At 40.3% G+C, this 21,076-nt stretch overlaps 1 protein-coding gene across 1 annotated transcript; it reads right to left on the bottom strand.

The window, feature by feature from the left end:
- Window positions 1-292: 292 nt before the first annotated feature.
- Chmp2b (charged multivesicular body protein 2B) lies at window positions 293-20,727 on the bottom strand. Its single transcript, XM_051191733.1, has 6 exons — window positions 20,327-20,727; window positions 9,080-9,171; window positions 7,084-7,278; window positions 5,483-5,585; window positions 923-1,029; window positions 293-791 (listed from the first exon to the last, which is right to left on the bottom strand). Exons 1-6 carry the CDS (start codon window positions 20,358-20,360, stop codon window positions 681-683), a joined length of 642 nt encoding a protein of 213 aa, XP_051047690.1. The 5' UTR covers window positions 20,361-20,727; the 3' UTR covers window positions 293-680.
- Between the last annotated feature and the right edge of the window lie 349 nt (window positions 20,728-21,076).

A 21,076-nucleotide genomic window follows, 5' to 3' on the forward strand; every position in this document is an offset into this window, starting at 1 on the left:
GGAAGTCTCAATTTTATTTAAAATGTAATTCTTTTTTGCCAGTTAAAATAATTTAAAGATGTGCACAATATGTTTGTGCTATTTAAGGCAGGTGCCAAGCACATTTTGAAAGGTAATAAACTTACCCACTAGAATGTTCTCCCAAAGGGGGAAAATGGAAGAAAAGTAAAAGCTCATGACAGTGTTTAAGACAGATGTTTAAATAGCACTCCTTTTTAGACGATTTAAAAATATTTGGCAGCTGCACCGCCTGTGGTCCTAACATAACTGTCTACAAAGGACAAGAAACATACAGAATTAATGATATATCTTTAATATTTTTACAAGTCTCTTTAAGTTGGTGCCTACTGGCATTCAACAAGAACTCTTATTTCGGTGTGAAAAGATTTAGAACACACCTTGACACTAAGTAATGACACCGCTTCTCTAAGCCATGCAGGAAGAACTCAGTTTGCAGACATCATCAGACCTTCGTGGTTCTAGTCAACACCCAAACTGTTCCCATTTTTGCATCACTGGAATTCTTTGGCAAAAGGTTCAAAATAGCCATGGGTCAGGAAACAATAGTTCACTCATGGTCTTCATTTTTGCAAAATGAATGGTTTTGTACAAGGAATCTACACCAGACCCACTTCAGGTCAAATAATTGTAAGAAAGTGACAATAGTATGGCTTCGTGATCTAATCTACCCCTAAAGCCTTGAGTTGCCGTTCAATCTCTTCATCGGAGATTGTAGCCTTTGATGTGGAGGCAGACGGTAAGCTTCTAGCAGCCGACGGCGCTTTGGCCATCTATATCACAGACAAGAGTGAGAGAGATAAAATATTAGCACAAGCATCTGAATGGGGGCAGAGGACATATTTTCTGCTGACACACATGGAAAAAGATGCAGGGAACACTAAGGGACAAAAACTGTTCTCACCTTCCCAGAGATTTCAATTCCAATTTCGTCAAGAACTTGATTCACAATGTCCTGGCTTTCTTCTTCATCATCAGAACCATCAAAGATGTCATCAAGGGTATCATTGACTTGGAGAGAAAAGAAACAGATTATTTTCAAGTGTGTTACAAGTTAAATTTATATTTTTTGACTATGATCAAACTGTATATACAAGTTTATAATGATTAAAAAGCAAATTTAGGGGAACCAACAAATCATAAAACTTACGTTTCAAGTGTCAATCAGTTATACTGATAAATAACTATCTGAGCCAATACATTTGGAACGATGCCATTTTTAACATTCAATCCTGTAATAAAACAGACTCAGCAATGCTGTGATCACTATGCACAGGACCCCAAGTCCATGCTTCAGCACCAGAGAAAAAGGATAAAGTGATTTATAAACTAGATCTTGAATAAACAAAACCCATGTGACAGTTATGGCTCTAGGCTCATAGTTTTAAAATATAATTTCACAAATGGTTATCCACTGAGCTATTCAAGCTAACCAAGAAAAAATTTGCAAGAATCGAATTGTCTATTAATACCTAGGAGATAGTTACCTGCCTCCTATCGACTTGTAATATTTGCATTATTTCTTATGTTAACATTCAAGATATAGGTAGGGTATTTTAATAAAATGTATGGCTGAATGTTCTACTAAATTTACCCAAAGAATAATATTCACTTTAGTCCTGCAATTTTATTAATGCTATCATCATCTTTCTTTCCTTTCCTACCAAAATACGTATTGAAAGAGTTTGAATAAGGGGCATCATGTTAAGTTATAGAGGATATTTCTGGTTTTAAGAAAAGCTGGGATCGTGTATTTATTTTGGATCTGGGTATACATGTGTCTGCCATGCGGTACACAGACAATAGAAGAACACATGACAAATGAAGACTTATAATTTATCTCGAATGGAAAACCAAAACCAATATATTGTATATGGAATAAACATCCAATAGCTTTCAGCAGAAAGAGAACACATCCCTGTAAGACAGACCTAGAAGAAGGAGTAGAAGCAACAGGAACAAATACAAGGAAATAGCATTTCTTCTGCTTGGTTGTTATTGAAGGCAGAATTTTGAAAAGAGCAAGAAATGAGTGTGTATGTGTGTGTGTGTGGGGGGTCGGCCTATGACAGGAATTACCCAAAATACCATACTGAGAGGAAATAAAAGGTAAAACAAGATACGTTACCTACTTTGATCTTGTAACCAACCTGGCCAGTAGGCCCCTCATTATAGACTGAGCATGTGTTAGTAAAATGGTATCTACAGGGGGGTCTTAGCATATCCTGGCTTACTATAACTAACAATGGCTTACTATTGCAATAGCTCACAACCTACATTTCATGAGCTTATAAGCTATGGCTGGCTCCCTGGAGGATATTACATGAGTAGTGGACCATCTGAGGAATGACCACAGTACAAACATTTTCAACCTTAATGTTCCTTTTGGTATAAGATGGCAAACAATGTCATGAGAAGTCTTATCTAATATCTGAAATCACAGATATTATATCCAATACAGACACAGGAAGAAAAGTGAGACTCAACTGTGATTGTTGCACATTAGCTTTTGGTGGCCTCAACATTAATAACAAAGCTGCATATTGGTTATGATATTGGAAATTTGGCTTGTTAAACAATAAAAAGTAAATTTAGAAAGGGCTAAAAAGCTTATGATAAACATGGGATATCATAGCATTTTATTTCCAAGGAATAAAAGCATAAATCAGATTCAATTAGGATCTCAGTTCTTGTGTTTAGTACAAAGCAGCTTTTGAAAGCAAACCATTTTGCCTATCACATCTTAACTAAAAAACAGCTTTACTTTTTGTATGTACTATTCTCGTGTTTGGTTTGGTTTGGTTACTCTGTGGTCAGAAAGAGTCCATTGCAGGAGTCTGGGCAGGGTTCTCTGAAGTAAGCGTCTAGAGTATTAATTCAGCAGCGTGTAACCTGAATGCTAATGGCAGTGAGGCAGGGAAGAGGCCAGGCCAGGTCTCAAGAGCTAAATCAGAGGTTCTCAAGCTGTGGGTAAACAACTCATGAGGGTCAGAGGACTGCTCTACAGAGGTCACGTATCAGATATTTACAGTACAACTCATAACAGTAGTAAAATTACAATTATGATGTAGCAAGGAAAATCATTTCTGGTTGGGGGTCACCGCAACAAGAGAAAGTGTATTAAAGGGGCGCAGCATCAGGACGCCTGAGAAGCACTGGTCTAATGAAGTTCCACAGGAGAGGAGAGGGAGGGACAGAGTATGAGCACTGCAGACTCACATCACAAAACAGACACGTGACAAAGATGTAAACACTTCCCACAGGCCTTGTTCCAAAGCTTGCATGTGGACAAGTCTGGGCAACATGGCACACAAAGCTAGTGGTAACCAACCTTTATGATTTGACTTAAGGCTCACTTAGCAAGATGGACCCATATTCAAGATGGCGTGAGTGACTAAGGACCTGAGACTTAAGACTATATAGCTCAGAGAATTAAGAATAAAACAAATACTAGTATTATATTTTTTTTTTAAAAAAAATGTAGCAATAAAATGACTACTAGTGACATTCTGCTATACAGATAAGAGTCTTGCTCAGCCATCATCAGAGAAATTTCCTCCTGCCGCAGATGGGCACAAACACAGAGACCCACAGCAACGCAATACATGGAGTGAGAGAACTTGGAGATCTCAGCCGTGAACGAGACGTCTCCATCAAATCCCCCTCCTCAGGGTCCAGGGAACTCTGGTGGACTGTGTCAAAGAGCCCACTGTGTTTTTCTAAGGCTTGAAATAGAAGGTAAACAACTCTTTCAGTCACCAGTGAAGACACTCACAGCATAAACGTCATCAAGAAGAGAACACCACACTCTATTATGGGACAGGTGGCTATTAGCTAGTGTGGTAATCTAGCAAGTGTATTAGGTGCTGTTTGCCACACCAGATGAGTAAACTAAAATGCTAGCAAGTGAGTGAGGCTAAACCGGGAGAGAGCCCGGTTGGCAAGCAGCCAGAAAATGATAGAATGAGGCAAAACGCTGACACACACGTTTCAGTATTGACCAGAGTGTGATAAAAGTCATTCAGTCATTATTAGTAAAATAAACATTGGCCTCATTTTGTTGGAAAGAAGCTTGGAGTCCCACAACTAAATCATAATCTCAGGAAGTTTAATGAACCAGTGAAGTAAAACACACCCAGTTTCAAAGAAAGGTTGTCACATAAATTGAAAATTTAAAACTAACCCTACTGATGTAAATAAAGGGCTTAATAAAGGTGTGTTGGTGATGATAGGTGATATACCAAAACTACTTATTTTCAGTACTGGGAAGCAAGCCAGGGCCGTAGGCTTGTTAGGCAACCACCCTGAACCTCAGTTGTAACCTCAGCCAGATCGCACAACTGAGAGGGCGTGTCTAGGTTATACTGTCACGATTTTTAAAATGAAGCAGGCATTCATGGCTATGTGTGCTCTCACTCTGATTGGAAAAAACAGGGCAGAAATGGGCTCACCATGAGTAACAATAGCTGGGTGGAGCCCACTTCCTTTCATTCACCATTTTTCTTCCACTGCATTTTGGAAACTAAACTTAATGCCATTGAGTGACACAAAGCACAGGCAGCAGCTACAGCGCCCCCCCCCCCCGGCCTGGAGACAGGACAGGTCTCCAGTGTGACAACCACATCCAGACTTCAGAAAGTACTGTTTATACTGTCCAGTAAAATTAAGGGCTGTGAAGGCCATTCACTGATGAAATTATGACACAGTCTTATGTTTAATTGAAAATTGATTGTTTTCCTACAGTATAGTCTGAACATGGTTTCTCCTGCCTCATCCTTCTCAGATCATTCCTACCTCCCCAGACTATTCAACTCCACTGTCTTTCTTTCTCAGGCCAATTAAAAACAAAGAACAAGTCAGAGTAGAATACAACAAACTAATAAACAGAGTGGGAAAAATAAATAAGGAAAAGGCATGAGAATCACACATACACACTCACACACAGCAAAACACATAAAAACACAAATCGGAAACTATTATACAAAGAGATTAGTAATGTAAAAATAATGTCCAGACAAAGCAATATGAGAGAAAACACTTCAAATATCAGCACTGAGCTGGTTTGGAGTTGGCCTTCCACTGCTGGCCTGGGGCCCACCTTTAAGTGCAGTTTTTTATAGGTAGAGACTTCACCTGAGAAAACTAAATTTTCCCTTACAGGTGGCTGTCAATTGGGGATACGGTCTTGGTTGGTCAGGGGAGATCACGCCCACTTTCCTTTCTTAATCCTGGGACCCCAGCTGGCCTGGACCTGTGCAAGCCCTTTGCATGTGGCTATCACCTCTGTGTTCATAGGCAGAGAATATTTATACCCCCTCCAGTCAACAGACTGAAAAAAGGTCGAGTCACTCCATGGAAGTCTGTCATGCTGCTGTCACTTCTGCTGCATTATCTGTGAAAAGGGGCCTGTTGGGACACGGACTTGGTTAATCAGAAGAGAACACTATATAGTTCTTAAACTTACTCATTTCTTCAGTCATTTCCATTTTCATGTTTTCCTTCTGGAAATTCTGCATTGTTTGTAGTGTCTTCTGTGGATCCATCTTCTTGTTGACTGCTTGCATTGTCTGTAAGAAAAGAAAAGCTCATGTTAGCTACCTAACTGTGAAAGCCATCTACAGAATAAGTATAAAGGCAGCCACAGCAAATAGTCTTCTGACTGACTTAGTATTAAATGTGTCTGTGGAAGCTAACAACTGAAACCCACTTAACAAGATAGACTCAGTCTCCACTACAGCTCGGTCAGGTCACTGACCTTTTATCTCCTTAAAGGGGAGTACTCTCCCCTGCACAGGACTGTCACACATTAGTCTCTTACAAGTGCCCCTCTCTGCTCTAAGCAATCTGCATATACTAATCTTAACGTTAAGTGACATTTAAAACACAAGAACTTCATGGGGTGCTTCCTTCCCTTCCCCCCCATTACAAATGGTGAGCAAAGGCATAGAAAGCTCAATAATTTGCAGAAGGTATCACTATTCAGTGAAATGCTACCTGAGTATGAGTAAAATTTTAGAGTCCTGTACACACTACATCTCCTGTAACCTGCCTCTTAAAGAGACTACAAGCTCCATGCAGGTCTGGCTTAGCCATTTCATACAAACTACTTGAGTACCTGAACAAACACTTGCTTACCAAATAGTACATTCTTTTCTTATTTATTTATTTATTTATTTATTTATTTATTTATTTATGTATTTATTTAATATAACCAAGTCCATTTAAATGAAAACAAACATTTATAGACAATATTTGGGAATTTGGGCATCATTCTTTCCAAACTACTTCCTACTGGTAAGGGGCGCTGTCATGGGGGATTCTAAGAAGATGCAGAAATTAAGTCATTTAACTAAGAATTCCAATTCAGATACTTGTACATAGCAAAAGCACACTATATATAATTTCTGAGCCTATCATTTACAGGAACAAGGTAATTGTTATCCTCTACACTGGTGCAAAGTTACCAGTTTAGCTATGTGATCTTCATATGACCTTGTCCCCCAAGTCAGATTTTTTAGTTCTGGCTGTCTGTAAGATGATAGAGGAGATAAAAGTACTTGTTCTTGTGTATTTTTATCAGTGACTGAAATGATCAGAATTCCTGAAACCAAGTTACTGATTGCCACACACAGAATACACACACACACACACACACACACACACACACTCACATATAATTAAATATAAGTTCCTAAAATGCAAAGTTCCCACATTCATATGTATGGTTCTGAATTTTTACAAAAGTGAATCAAGAGGAAATTATTATTAGTCAAAAGTAGTTAGAAATAACAAGAAAAAAGAAACCCTTATATTTCTGACAATTTATTGGAAAAAACAAACACTATTCTAAGTCAACTCCATATAAACTTTGGAAAATCTCAATGTCCTTACTTCATAGCACACCAACAACTGAGCTGGAATCAATTACTTGGATTATCTCGTGCTATAACTTATTTTATTAATAACTTAAGATTATTGTACCACAGATGCACCAGAAGTACTTTGAATCTAATTTGAGTATCAACGTCTATATATCCTTGACAAAACACCAAAGCTCCCAGTTACCTTTGCAGTGGTAGACATTGCACCAGCCATCTTCATCTGGGAATTCATCACTTTTGTTTGTGTGGACATAGACGTGACTTTGGAGCTTACAGCAAAAGTTCTTGTCTTCTGCTTCCGTAGATGGACAAGCTGCTTAGCTAAAACCCTGCAAGCTTCTTTATTACCAATCTTGGCCATCTTCTTAATTTCTAATTCCTAAGAAAAAGAAGAAAAAAAAGATAAGGGAATAAAATTAAGGGGTAATCCTCAGTGATCATCCAGAAGAACATGGCAAGTAGGCATGAAATCACCGAGAGGAAGGGTGCCTGAGAGGCTGTGTATGTCACAGGAAGAACTGGTACTCTCATTCGTGAACATCAAGCAAGTTTATGAAACAGTACGTGCATACAGCCCAGGAGAAAATATAAAATGGAAACCCAAAAATAGGTAAGAAAACTAGTATGGCGAAGACAATAAAGACTGAGGCAGTAAAGTTAATACAGGTAGCCACACTGAAACAAATGGTCCATCTTGTATACCAATTAAAAAGCAAGTTCTAGAATATATAAGAGCAAATCTAACTATATACTATCTCATGACTCTAATTTTAAATATAAGAGCAAAGTTGTCTTAAAAAGAAGAAAATACATTATATTTACCAAAGTCTGCAAATATGGGGTGGCTATACTAATATCAGATCAAATAAATTTGAGAACACATATTGCCAGAAGTAAAAAAAATCTCACAATGATAAAGGGACTAAATCATAAAACTATCAGGTCAATCCTAAGTGCCTACACAAGTGTTCACTGTGTTTTATAGTATGATGATAACAACTGAATGTTTTGAATAATTTTAGAAATTATTTCTTTTTTCATGTTTAAAAAGATGCTCATCACCCTACTTCCCACCCCATTGTCCATTTGAGTACCAAACACAAATTAGGAGACATGCCAATAACAGAATGGCACCCATCATATATGTGGCAGCAACAGTTAACCTCAAAGTTAACTGTGCTTAAAGAAAAAGAAAGGAGTTCATTGATTTCTACCTTTATATAATTTTAGAAACACAAATGAATCTAGGGACCCCAGTATTATTGTCACTGAATAAAGGAAGACAGTGAGGCTGGATAGGAAAGATTTCATACAGCATCAGAAGTTTGGGGAAACAATGCCTATGTTTATTGCTTTCTCTAGAGTAACAATTTCAGGGAATATACTTAAAGTATCATTGGAATACTTTAAATATGTACAATTTTGCTCATGTCTCTGACAGCTCAGTAAAGGTGCTTTAGGATTGAGGCAACATGCACTTGAAATATAGCATAAAGAAAATTTTAAGATGAGCAATATCCATCTAACTAATAATAAATTGTCATGGAAGACCACATAAGACATCAAGGTGTTATGATATTATTTATAATTTTCTTTTGTTGTTCATTACTATTTTTATTTTTACCAGAAGGCAGATTGATGGGAGATGTCATTCTGTATATGTTTCTCATACTGGTTAATGAATAAAGCACTGTTGGCCAATAGGAAAGGAAGATAGGAGGGACTAGGAGACAAGAGGAGGAAAGAGGAAGTAGGAAGGAGAGTCAAGATGGAGAGTCTGGAGAAAGCAGAACTGCCGTTCCTCTGCTGTCAGTAAGACCATGTGGAAATACATAGAAATGGGTTAATAACTAAGACAGAGCTAGCCGATAAGAAACAAGTAACTGGCCAACAGCCTTATATCTATACAGAGTCTCTGTGCATTATTTGGGGTTGGCGTGGCGGCAGGACCAGACCGGCGGCAGGTGGAAAAACCCTACCCATTACAGCAGATCTGTTTTAAGAAATATTTACTCCTAGTCATTCATAATTTTCACAAAATGGGATAATTTGATTTTGTATCAACAGAAAGCAATTCTGATAAAAAGTCAACAAATGATACAATAACAAAAGGAGAAAATTCAGCAAAGGATGAAGTGTTGTTTCTTACAAGTTTTTCTGAAATTCATTGTTCTACTCACCAGCTGTTTTTCTTGTTTCTCCAAGGCTGCTCGGTCTCTGATTATAGCCCTCTGTGTGCCTCGCAGCTCTCGGTTCTGTTCCTTTATTACATCTAGGAGAAGCAGAAGAGAAACCTGAATTTATGACTGTAAAAACTGCCTCAATGCCACTTTACACTCTAGACTAGGGGAATGTAACAAAAAAGGAAACTTTCACTAGATGTTAATTTTTTTCTTTCAACTTAATATACTACAAACGAATCAAATATTAAAATACCTATTATATCCATAGATTATATAAATAGATTTGCTTAAATATGCAGTGCTTAAAACTTTATCTTAGAGAATTATTATACAATTGCATATGGCACATGTAACAACCTCCTCAACCCCAACACATACACAAACCTTTTTCATCTCTCTAGCACTATGTGGATTTCAGAAAGGAACACAAACTATATATTTTATTGGGTCTTTTTTTTTTTTTTGTATAATTAAGTCTTACTGGTATGACAAAATAGATTTTCCAATGAAGCAAATGCAGATTTTAACTACAGCTCACAGAATGGGAGACTTACAAAGACTAAGAGAGAGTATATGACAGAGGGTTGCTATGCCAAATACATGAGGAATTCAGTAGCAAACAAATAAAAGTAAAATCTGTGGTGATATCTTTCTTGCACAAATAAAGCCTGTTGGGGGGGGGAGGGGTAGGGAGGGGACCGTGGTTAGAGAATGAAGTTTGCTACTAGTTAACCACAGAGGTCTGGAGGTCTGTATAGACAGACAGGACGTGACGTAGCGGCAGAAACAGGATATAAACAAGGAAATCGCTCTCTTCTCTGCTGAGATGCTTAAGAAGTAAGGTGTGCTGTAGCTTGCTCCATCTCTCTGATCTCTCAGCGTTTCCCTCTATCTCTGACTCCAGCTTTTTATTATCTAAACCAATTAAGAACTCTTTTTACAAATATCTGAACAACAGATTTAAATAGCTATTTCTTGAAACAATATACACAAGTGAGCAATAAGTAAATGCAGAAATTCTCAACACTAGTTATCAGGGGGATACAAATATAAGACACATGTAGACTGTGAGTGAGGATGACTATTAAGGAAAAGGTGAGGGCCAGGGAGGGTGTGAAGAAAGGGAACCTTTATACACATTGCTGGTGGTAATGTAAACCAGTACAGACATTATCAAAAGCTGAGTTGAAACTCAAAAAAAAAAATAAATAAATAAATAAAATTAAAACTTTAGCTACCACATTGACTTAACTGTTCATTTCTAGTCATATAGCCAAAGTAAATGAAATGAGTACAAGAGCGACATCTGCACTCACATTTTTAATGCAAGAAATGGAAGCAATCTTAGTATCCATTATCTGATGATGTCTAAAGAAAACATGGTATGCATTTCTAATCAAATATTATTTACTTGAATAAAATTGTCATTTGTGACAACCTTGATAGAGCTAGGGTCCTTTGGAACTGACAATCATTAAGTAAAACAAGATGGGTACAGAAATAAAAGTGCTGCCTCACTGCACTAGTATGTAGAATCTAAGAGATGTTTCCATCCATGCTAAGACGAATATGAGGGTTTCCAAAGGCTGGGGATTGAAGGGGGGCTGGACAAGGTAGAGATGGTATTCTATTACAGTTCGAGTAGAAAAGACACCAAATGGCTCATGTGTTTGAAGAGTTCTCTCCAGCTAGTGGCACCATTTTAGGAGGTTTGTAATCTTAAGAGATGGGGTCTGGCTAGAGCAACAGTTCTGAACCTGTGGGTTGTAACCCCTTTGGACCTTGCAAAGATATCCTATCTATCAGATATTTATATTACAATTCATAATAGAAGCAAGATTACAGTTACAAAGTAGCAAAGAAACAATTTCATGATGGGGGGGGTCACCACAACATGAGGAACTGTATTAAAGGGTCACAACATTAGGAAGGTTGAGAAGCACTGGGCTAGAGGGAGAATGCTTACGGGTCTTTTAAGTTACAGCTCAGCCTGGTTCTGGTATGAGTTCAATACTTTCTAACTACCAAAGGCATGTGACCAGCCACTGCACACCCCTGCTAGTCCAGTGCCAAGGCAGTCCTTCCACATTCCTTTCCTGCCTTTCTAAGCTGCTTCTTTCAGGTATTTGATGCATTAATGATGAAGTTCTAAGTTCAATCACATGTGAGCAAGAAGTGTGTGCCACACTCTACTGCAAATACCAGTGGTGTACTGCTCAATAAGAAAGCTAAAAAAAAAAAAAAAAAAGAAGTATGGAGGGTTTTACCATCTGAGTAGACAGATATATCTAACCAAACTTAAACATTACATAATGTATGTATTACTGAAATAACACCTCATTTAAGATGTATAATTTTTGTTTATATATCAGTTAAGAATCAAAAAGAATTTTAACAGGAAGTCAAGAAGTTATTCTACTGACAGCTGAAGGGTGGGAGGTGGACACCAACTCCATCCCCAAACCCTTGGCTTGACTCCTACCTTATCCCTGAACACGGGGATGGAGGAGTCTATCAACTGGACTATCACAGCTCATCAGAGAAGAAAGCAAGCCAACATGTCCCAGCTGGCGACTACTCTGTTGAGCTCTCAGGATGGAGTGCCCAGAGCAGCTGCAGAAACTCTATGCTCTGATCTTCATGTCCCTCTCTCTGTGAGATATTCTTCATGATAAAACAATGAAATCACATTCTTGAGTTCTGAGAGTTGTTCCAGTAAACTATCAGCATTGAAGATCAAGCTGTGGATTATGTGGTCACAAAGAGTGTGGCGCTGAGACACATGAACCCATCTGGAGCGGAGGGGGTCTCTGGAAGGGTTCTTATACCATGAGTGTTCTAAGGATGGACAATCAATGTCCACACTCAAATGCTAAGTTAGATACCCAGTTACTGTCTAAGAATTAGAATCCAAGCTAGATAAGGACATCTTAGATTAAAAAAATATATATTATAATGAAATCCAACAGTTTAAAACTGATAATTCAGTTTTATTTTAATTTTATGTAACTGTGCATACATTAACTGACACTGTATATCATACAAGAAAAAATAAAGAAAATTAACTACTGCATATTCCACAGCCTCACAGTTGTTAATAGACCTATTAATATTTAAACAGGGCTAAGCTATAAACTCAGAGCATCTAATGTTACATACTAAAACATAATCATAACACTTTAAAACATATTATGGTAAGTAGGAAGAGACAGTAAAATGTCTTTTCATATGAGGCAACAGGAGCTGTCTATAAAAAAACAAATTACTCCACCATTTTCCTTATGCACTCCATATGTGAAACCCACATTCAATGGTTTGATCTTCTAGATAATTCAAAATGAATAACACAAAAAGGTGAGATATTTTTAATGTCTTAAAGGTCAACTTTATTTTTCACTTGATTTGCTTCTTAGTAGATCTGATTTCATCCTAAGATACGAGCTCTTTAAGAGCAGAATGAAATATATATATATATATATATATATATTTATATATGTATATATATATATATATATATTTATATATAAATCCTGAGATGTCTAAACTTAATTTAAGGGGAAGAAGATGAGAGAGGGAAGGATGGGATGGGTTAAGCATCAACAGTAACAAAAACTGCCTCATATATGTGAATGCATTAAAATCATGTGCGTATGTACGTGTGTGTGTGTGTGTGCGCGCGCGCGTGCGCACATGCAAGTGAACACGTGGAGGCAAAGTCAACCTCTGTGGTTTTCTCAGGAACCATCCATCTTGTCTTTTGAGAAGGGTTTCTCCCTGGCCTAGGGATCCCTTTGAGAGTCACACAGCTAGGCAAGTGGCCAGCGAGCCCCAGGAATCAATCTGCCTGGCCTTCTCTCCAGCACTGACATTACAAGCTGTGCCACAATGTCTGGCTTTTAAATGTGGGTTCTAGGATCAAACTTCGGTCTTCACACACTTTATATTATAGTCCTATGTGTTAAAACATGAAATCCTATCTTAACCTTTGGGCAGCATGTGTCCTGCTTGTAGTCCCAACTACTTCAAAGGTAACAATTCCTTAGTACAGAATGTACCACACCTGAACTTTGCCCAACTCAACACTCATGTAAACAGCTATGCTTTCCTTCCTCAGACAGTAGCTCTAGGCCTGTGAACAGTTTCCAACTGCTCTCCAGCTTTGCAACAGGAAGTTGCAGAATCCTGTCTCAGCATAGGTCCTTTTTGGATACTACCTATGAGAGCTTTTGTTTCAGATTCCCCAGATCAAGAGTTTTAGTTATAGCACATTCAGTTGCATGTTTATTTGTCTGTATTGCCACAATACTACCTTAATATATTATATCTAGGAGTGATCTTATGACACTCAATATCAGGATATATAAAGGGAAATGGCTATCAAGCATATTTTTACCTTAAGATCTATTGTTATTGGGAAGGATGACTGATAACATTAAAATATAGACTATGACAAATCTCTTTGTATTAGTGGAGCTATGGATCATTGAAATAATAAGCCATCCCTTAATTTTGGGCTTGTAACAGTAGCTTCTCCTAATCTCTGCAAGTGTGTGTTTGTGTGTGTGTGTGTGTGTGTGGGTGGGTGTGTATACACACATATATGTGTTCATCCCTTGCCCTTTGCTTCTCTCTGCTTCTTGCAAAAATTCCTCCCCTCACCTTTCCTACATTCCTGTTTCTAAAGAAAAACACCTACATGGTTAGAAGATAGGAAATGATAAGTCTTCAGAGTTTGGTAGAAGCCAGCACATGTAATAGTTACAGGATAAAATGGGACTGGAACCCCTTCTTATGCTCTAAAGCTGTGTATCAGTTAAGTTTTAACCACAACAAAAGCAGCACATCTATTTAAACAACATACCAGAGGTCACAGCCCACTCAGCAAGCTGCTGATTGCCTTTCCCCTGAAGTCCCCTTTAAATACTTCCATTGTCCTAGGCTGAATTGTGGTAACCATTAGCCTCTCTTTCTACCATCTTAGGAACAACTGAAATAACCTGATCCCTTGCACACTGCCTCCTTATGACTGAATACTGTCTTTTGAATGGCAAGCATCCAGATGTAGTCCAGCAGAATGTTTGTATTTTCATCCTGAGCCACAACAAAGGCAGAAGCAAGTTCAGGTGCATGCCCCTGCTGACATGGAAAAGACACAGTGCTTCCTTCCTTCCTGTGTACCCTTTGCTTCTTTTTTTAGGCTGTCACAGGTAGACAAGGCTGAATACCACCTAACCCTCTCTCCCAGCCTGTGTTCAGCTCTATGCTATTAAGTGCCTATCCCAAGCTTGTTAGGATCCTTTCCTATTGAATAAGTAAGTGGACCTGGGTAGCAGCATCACAGCCTTGAAAGATACAAACAGAAAAGATCATTTTGCCTCCTAGGATCCAAATCAGTTGAGTTTTTATGTTTAGAAAAGTAAATCCAAAACATCTAAATTTAAAACAAAAGGGTTGCTAGAAGGTGGTGGCGTAATACTTTAATTCTAGCACTGGGGAGGCAGAGGCAGGGAATCTCTTTGAGTTCAAGGCCAGCCTGGTCTACAGAGCAAGTTCCAGGACAGCCAAGGCTCCACAGAGAAACCCAATCTTGAAAAACCAAAAGAAAAAAAAAGCCAAAAAAAAAAAAAAAAAAAAAAAAAAAAAAATTAAAATAAAAATTAAAAAAAAAAGTCTCTCACTATACTTTTTTTACTGAGATTAGAAGTCAAGTCCGAACTTGACTTATGGCTAATGTTTTGCATAAAATTTGCACATCTGAATATAAAACCAAAAAGTGACAACAAACTATAAACAGAACCACATTAATTCGTGACTAACAGAATATGGAAGGGAAGTCTGTTTCAGGCTTCAGGACAGTGCAGGGTTACTGTCAGGAGAAGGGGGTATATCAAGCCTACCACATCCATCCCAGACTCTACTTGGTCCCTAGACAGCCATGCTGGGAAGTACTCAAAGGACTTCAGTCTAAAAACAGAAATTCATACTTTAAGTGAATTTCTTTGGGAAAAATTCATTTTATTTCATTGATTTCACTGCTTATCAGTTATCCTAATTAACTGTTACATGAGATGAGAACAGAACTTTAACAATCTGATGAGATGGAAAGTCTGCTCAATGCTAAAAAGTACTTGTTGTTCTTGGGAGAGGGGGGTGTGGGTTTCATTCCCATGGAACAAATAACTGACTGTAACTCTAGGCCCAAGGGTTCCAATGCCCTTTTTCTGACCTCTGTGAGTACAAATAAGCACATGGTACACATACATATATGCAGGTGAAACACTCATACACGTAAAGTAATAAATATTAAAATAAGTCTTAAAAAAAAAGTGAAGTATCCTTCCATTGTGCTTTTTGACAAGACACCATTCTGAACTTTTCCTGTAAACTGCAGCAGCTAGCATCAGTAGCAAGAGTGGACACCAGGGCAGTGGTAATAGTAACTGTCCAAACCCCAATAATATCTGTGATTAGAAGAAAATTCTTGAATGTGAGTTCAACTTAATGTGGTAGAATTACACAAGCAATGTAGTAAAAATTGGTCCTGAGTATGCAGATATACTCTTCTAGAGTCAATGAGAGGAAGAAACCTTGGGAAATCGGTATAAACTCAAAAGCAAGAATAAAAAAGAAGGAAGTATTACAGGTCAGTCTTAAAAATCCCGACAGACTCAGGCAGGGGAGTAAAAGTGAGGAAGATTCAGAATTTCACATGCAAGCAAATCAAACTAATTTCTTGGGCTTTAGAATAAAACAACAGCTTGGAGGTCAGTGTCCACTTAATTACATTCTAATACATAGTACAGCAAAACAAAAGTGACTAAGATTTAGGACAGGAGACAACAATCCTGACAGCTTTACTCTGGCCAAGGGAGATAAAAAACAAACACAAAACCAAAACAAACAAACAAACAAAAACTCAGCTAGCAGGCTTGAGGAATGATACAAATGAGGGGAATGGAGATGGATATGATCCAAGCATATTACGTATGCATACGAATGTCATAATGAAACCCTATTATTTACAAGATAAATTAAGTCAATAAAAGAAACAGGTTGAAATGAAACAGTAGGAAGACAATATGGGAGAGACAAGTCCCATGGCAGTATAGGAGGCAAATATTTATTCCATCTATAGGTATCAAATGCCATCAAAGCCCAAAGAATCCATTCAAGCAGTTTTAAAAGCTGAGGGGTGTTATGAGTAGGTTCCCCCCTTCATCCCCCGGCCTGGGCCCACCACCATGCCTGCCCCAAATAACACACAGAGACTCTGTATTTGATATAATGCTGTTGGCCAGGTACTAGTTTCTTATCGGCTAGCTCTGTCTTAAGTATTAACCCATTTCTATTAATCTAAGTATTTCCACATGGTCTTACCGGAGAGTGTGCTAGTGTTCTGCTCTCTCTAGACTCTCTATGCTGACTCCTCCTTCCTACTTCCTCGAATCCTCCTTGTCTCCTAGTCCCGCCTATCTTGCTTTCCTATTGGCCAACAGTGCTTTATTCATTAACCAGTATGAGAAACCTATTTACAGAATGACATCTCCCATCATCTTCTCTTTTCTGTCTAAAATAAAAAGAAGGGTTTTAACCTTAACATAGCAAAATACATCACACAACAGTTACGTGGAGAGGAGAGCATCTGGTGGAACTTGCTGGTGTTAAAAGAGTGTTGGGAGCTGGAAAGATGGCTCTGCAGTAGAGGGGCCAGGTTCAGCTCCCAGAACCCACATTGCACAGTGCCTGCAATTCAAGGTCCAGAGACCCAATGCCCCCTTCTGATCTCTGCAGTCAACTGCAATCAGGTAGCATTTACACACACACACAAATAAATCTCTTTTGGGTTCTAAAAGCCAAATAAAACATGTCAAGGAAGAGATTACAAAGATCAACATTAAGCATAGGCCTCAGCGGTAATCAATAATAATGACTCTTCAATGTGATGATCTACAATGACCTAAGCAAGAGCTATGTCACGTCATGACATACAGCACAAGCAGCTAAGAACAGAGGAGGGAGGCAGCATATCTGAGAAGTAAGGGGGATGATGCATCACTTCTTCAAGAGGTTGACATGAAGGCCAGGAGACTCTTACAAAATGCAGCGGCTGTCAAAACACTGAAGTTATTCCCAATATGGAAATTAAACCTGCATTACTAATTCAAGCAGAACAATTCAGTTTATAGGCAAAAGTGAAAAACAAATGGACAATTTCATGACATGAACAAGACTATCAAATTAAACTATGTGCCATGGGATATGAAAGATGTAGCAATGATTAGACTTACAAGGGTGAGCTCCAACTTATGCCACTTAGTACAATTTTGATCCTGGGCCACCCCCTTAGGCCCTCTGCACTCTGTTTCCCCACCAACCCAAAGGTGATGATAGCAGGGCTTCCTTCTACTACAAGCTTCATGAGAACTGAATAAGCATGGCACACACAATTCCTGGCACAGCACTGCTTCATAGAAAGACCTGAAATCTGTCCTCAGCGAAGAGCTCATGTAAAAATTACAGTGTTTATATAACTTCAGCAGTTACCCATTTCAGCTGGGCGTGGTGATGCATGTGTGACCAGGGAAGCTGAGATAGTGGGTCACCAGGGCAAGCTGGGCTACAGTGTGAGACCTTATCTCAAGCAAACAAAACAGAGTGCCACGGCCTTTTCCAGGTCAGGAGTCAAACCCACTGTCCTGTCCTGTTCACCCATTCACTCTATTCTTAGCTCCACCCCATCCCTAGCCTATCACTTGTTCAAAGGCAGGAATAGTTACCCAGTTATGATAAGTCCTAATGGAATGCTGGCATAACAGGTTTATTCTCTTCAGTAAGTAGGCTACTATTTGTACACACAGAAGAAAGAACATCAATGATCCATGAACAGATTGTAAAAAAGCATATGTACATGTAATACTACTCAGAAAGAGGAATTCAGGTGCTCAGTTGTAATTTCAAATGGGAAGGGATCCTTCTCTCCAGTGGCATTGAGATACACCTCTCATTAATTTCTGTAACAGCGTGTACACTGCAGAGCCCTGTTCATCTTTGAGTCAAAATGAATTAAACATAACTCTGAATAGTAATGTGTTGTAATGTTGTCTCCCTTTTTAATTTACACGTGCAGTAGTCTTTAATGATATAGTATATAATTCTTCCAGCCAATCCAGAAACAAAAAGATTCAATTTATTCCACAGATCCATAACCAACTACCTATTTCCCTTATATATCAGAATTTCATTAGTTAGGACAGATACAAAGTCAGCACACAGTAAAAGACCTTATGATCGATAATGTGGCAAAGGAACGGAGAGAAGTGCATAAAAATACATTAAATTTCATTAGGCAGTGTCTCATTGCTGAGGGGAGTGCTGCCTGCCACCTTTTATATAAAACAAGAGCCCCCTCACTTTAATTTAACAAGGGAACAAGCATCAGTACAGCTCTAACACAAAGTGATGCAAACGCAGACCCATAATTAAGGCACGAGTAAATGAACTGAATTAATATGACAATTTAAGAAAATGCCAAGTCTGCACACTGGTAGATGGGGTAAATGTACACAGAATCCCAGTTTACATTCAGAAATGTCACACACTGATTTTTAATTTAGTGCTATAGCACCCAGCAAGAGTCCTTAAGACTTATTTCCTAAACAAGTATGCTCAGAAAAAAAATAATAATAACTCCTGTTATGAAGACTAACTACTGCAACTGAATGTGCAGTCATCCATCTTCCCTGCTCATCTCTATTGCCCCCCCCATTCTAAACTTCATGTACAAGTCACTAGGAAGTCAAAAATACCAGAAAACACAACCCTGAGGCTTGTCTTTGAAAATACTTAACAGACATTAAGCAACTAAGACTAGATAGACTACTTGGATTTTACTGTTAAAAATTATTCAATTTGTGGCATCAAGGTGAGAAGATTATTACTATATAAAACATGTATAGCAATAGTCCAGAGGGGAGTAGAACACAATAACCGAATATCCAACACTGGAACTGAAACACTTAAGTCAGAACAAAAATGTCACATCAAAGATTAAACAATATGCAATGTGTACATATTCACTGTGACTCTATATAGTGATAATGAGAGTTTACAGAGCACAGAAAAAGTGGGTTCCATCTCGTGTAATTGTGTTATGGCACCTAGCAAGTTAGCAGCTATTCCAGATGCTGAAAACATTGCTTCTCAATTAGCAAAAAGTCCAAATAGCGGGGGGGGGGGGGGGGGGGTGGATTTTTTCAGTAACAGAGAAAGAAGCAAAACTCCATTATGCTGTTGATTGAGAAAAAATGACACCCTGTGTTGAAATGAAACCCCATAGTGATGGTGTCTTTGTTATCCTCCCCCCAAATCTGGCACTGGAACAGTGAACACAAAGAGATGCAGGAGTTACCCCCAAATCAGGGCTGAGCTCCTGGATTGTACCAATCACAGTCTGGCTACCACTGCCCCTTTTGTGGCTGGGTTAGACCCTTACAAAGGCGTGTATAACATATACACGACACCAGTGCCTAGGAATGCCACTAAACTTGTACATTCCAGTACACCCACTTTCCCCCCTCTTCACAAGATGGCACTGAGTCACCTGAAACGATCAAAGTTTTTTTTTTTTTTTTTTTTTTTTTTTTTTAAACGCGAACTCCTGTGCAAATTACACATCCCTCACTCTGGCTGGCAAAAGATACCATATCTGCACTGTGACACTGTGAGCACTAAGCCTGGTCCCTTCCCTGGGTCCTATTTTCCTGCTGGAGTCTCTCCTATCTATCATGCTGAGGGACGTGGCAAGGTTCAGGCAGCCGGGCCCCAAGTTCTTTTCCTAAGTGGACCCCGCTGCGACCTCCTGCCTGGTCCTCCACTGAGCACACCGGCTTCCCTTTCGGAAGTCAGGGAGTGGGGCTGTCTCCACCGAGGCAGCAACAAACGAGCAGCAGGAGAAACCCACAAGAAGCCCATCAAGTCGCCAAGTCTAACGACACCCGAGGGCCAGCGCCGCTCGGCGACCTCAGAAAGCTCAGGATCCCTCCGATGGGGCGGGGAGGGGGGGAGAAAAGGAGAGCGAGGGTGGGGTGAGAGCAGCCGGGAGGACGGGCCGCCCAGGTGAGGCTGCCGAGCCAGAGTGACGCAGCCACGGTCACCTGTGGGACCGCCGAGCTGGGCCCACCCCCGGGGACAGCGGCGAGCCGCAGCCGGAGCCCCCGGGGCGCAGGGGGCCGGCCTTGAACTCACCGTCCACGGTCTTCTTCTTGAAGAGGGACGCCATGGTGAGCGGGCGCGCCCGGGCGGCCCAGCTCGGCCCGGTTCGGTCCGGCCGGGCTCTAGGGAAAGGACGGAGGGGAGGACGGAGCCCGGGTGGGGGCGAGCGGCTCGCAGCTGCGGAGGCGGGGGAGTGGGGGGGAGCGGGAGCAGGGGTCCGGGGACACGAGCTGCGACAGGCGTGGCTGCCGCGAAGGCGTCGCGGACGCTCAGGTGACCGGGAACTAAGACACTTTTTGGAGAAGTCACTTCTGGGCGGCGCCTGCGCGTTGCGCGCGCGCGCCTGCGCACTGCGTGCCTGAAGCCGCGGCGCTGCCCTCACTTCGAAGGCTGCCAGCTCTTCTTCCCGAGCCCAGGGTCGCGGAATCCAGCCCCGGACCGAGCCAGATCTGGACCACCAGGCGGGCAGGTGTGCAGCGTGCTCGGACGGCTTCTATGCTGATCTCAAGCACTGCCTGGCGCTTTCCTCCTTCTGCCAGGCTGCTGGCATTAGGGCTCCCCGGGGATGGGGACTGCGGACCTGTGACTGCCTGACTGATGGATGGCAGGAGGACTTCCCACGCCATCAGTGCCGGGCCGTGGAGGATGCTCCGGGAGTGCGGGGCTTGCCCGGAGCTCTTCCCGACCGGCCTGATGGCCTTCAGCCTCCCGTGGGACCCCCGCTTCACCTGCTGCCGGATGCTTCCACCAGCCTGTATCTGTCACTAGGGATCTGGGGTCTGA

This window comes from Phodopus roborovskii, unplaced genomic scaffold (assembly GCF_943737965.1).
Source record: "Phodopus roborovskii unplaced genomic scaffold, PHOROB, whole genome shotgun sequence".
NCBI classification, from domain to species: domain Eukaryota; kingdom Metazoa; phylum Chordata; class Mammalia; order Rodentia; family Cricetidae; genus Phodopus; species Phodopus roborovskii.

Coding starts and splice junctions, on each gene's coding strand:
- Chmp2b (XM_051191733.1), bottom strand. CDS start 20,360: ATGGCGTCCCTCTTCAAGAAGAAGACCGTGGACG. Junction 9,172..20,326: donor CAAGAAGAAGACCGTGGACG/GTGAGTTCAAGG, acceptor TGCTTCTCCTAG/ATGTAATAAAGGAACAGAAC. Junction 792..922: donor GAATTGAAATCTCTGGGAAG/GTGAGAACAGTT, acceptor TCTGTGATATAG/ATGGCCAAAGCGCCGTCGGC.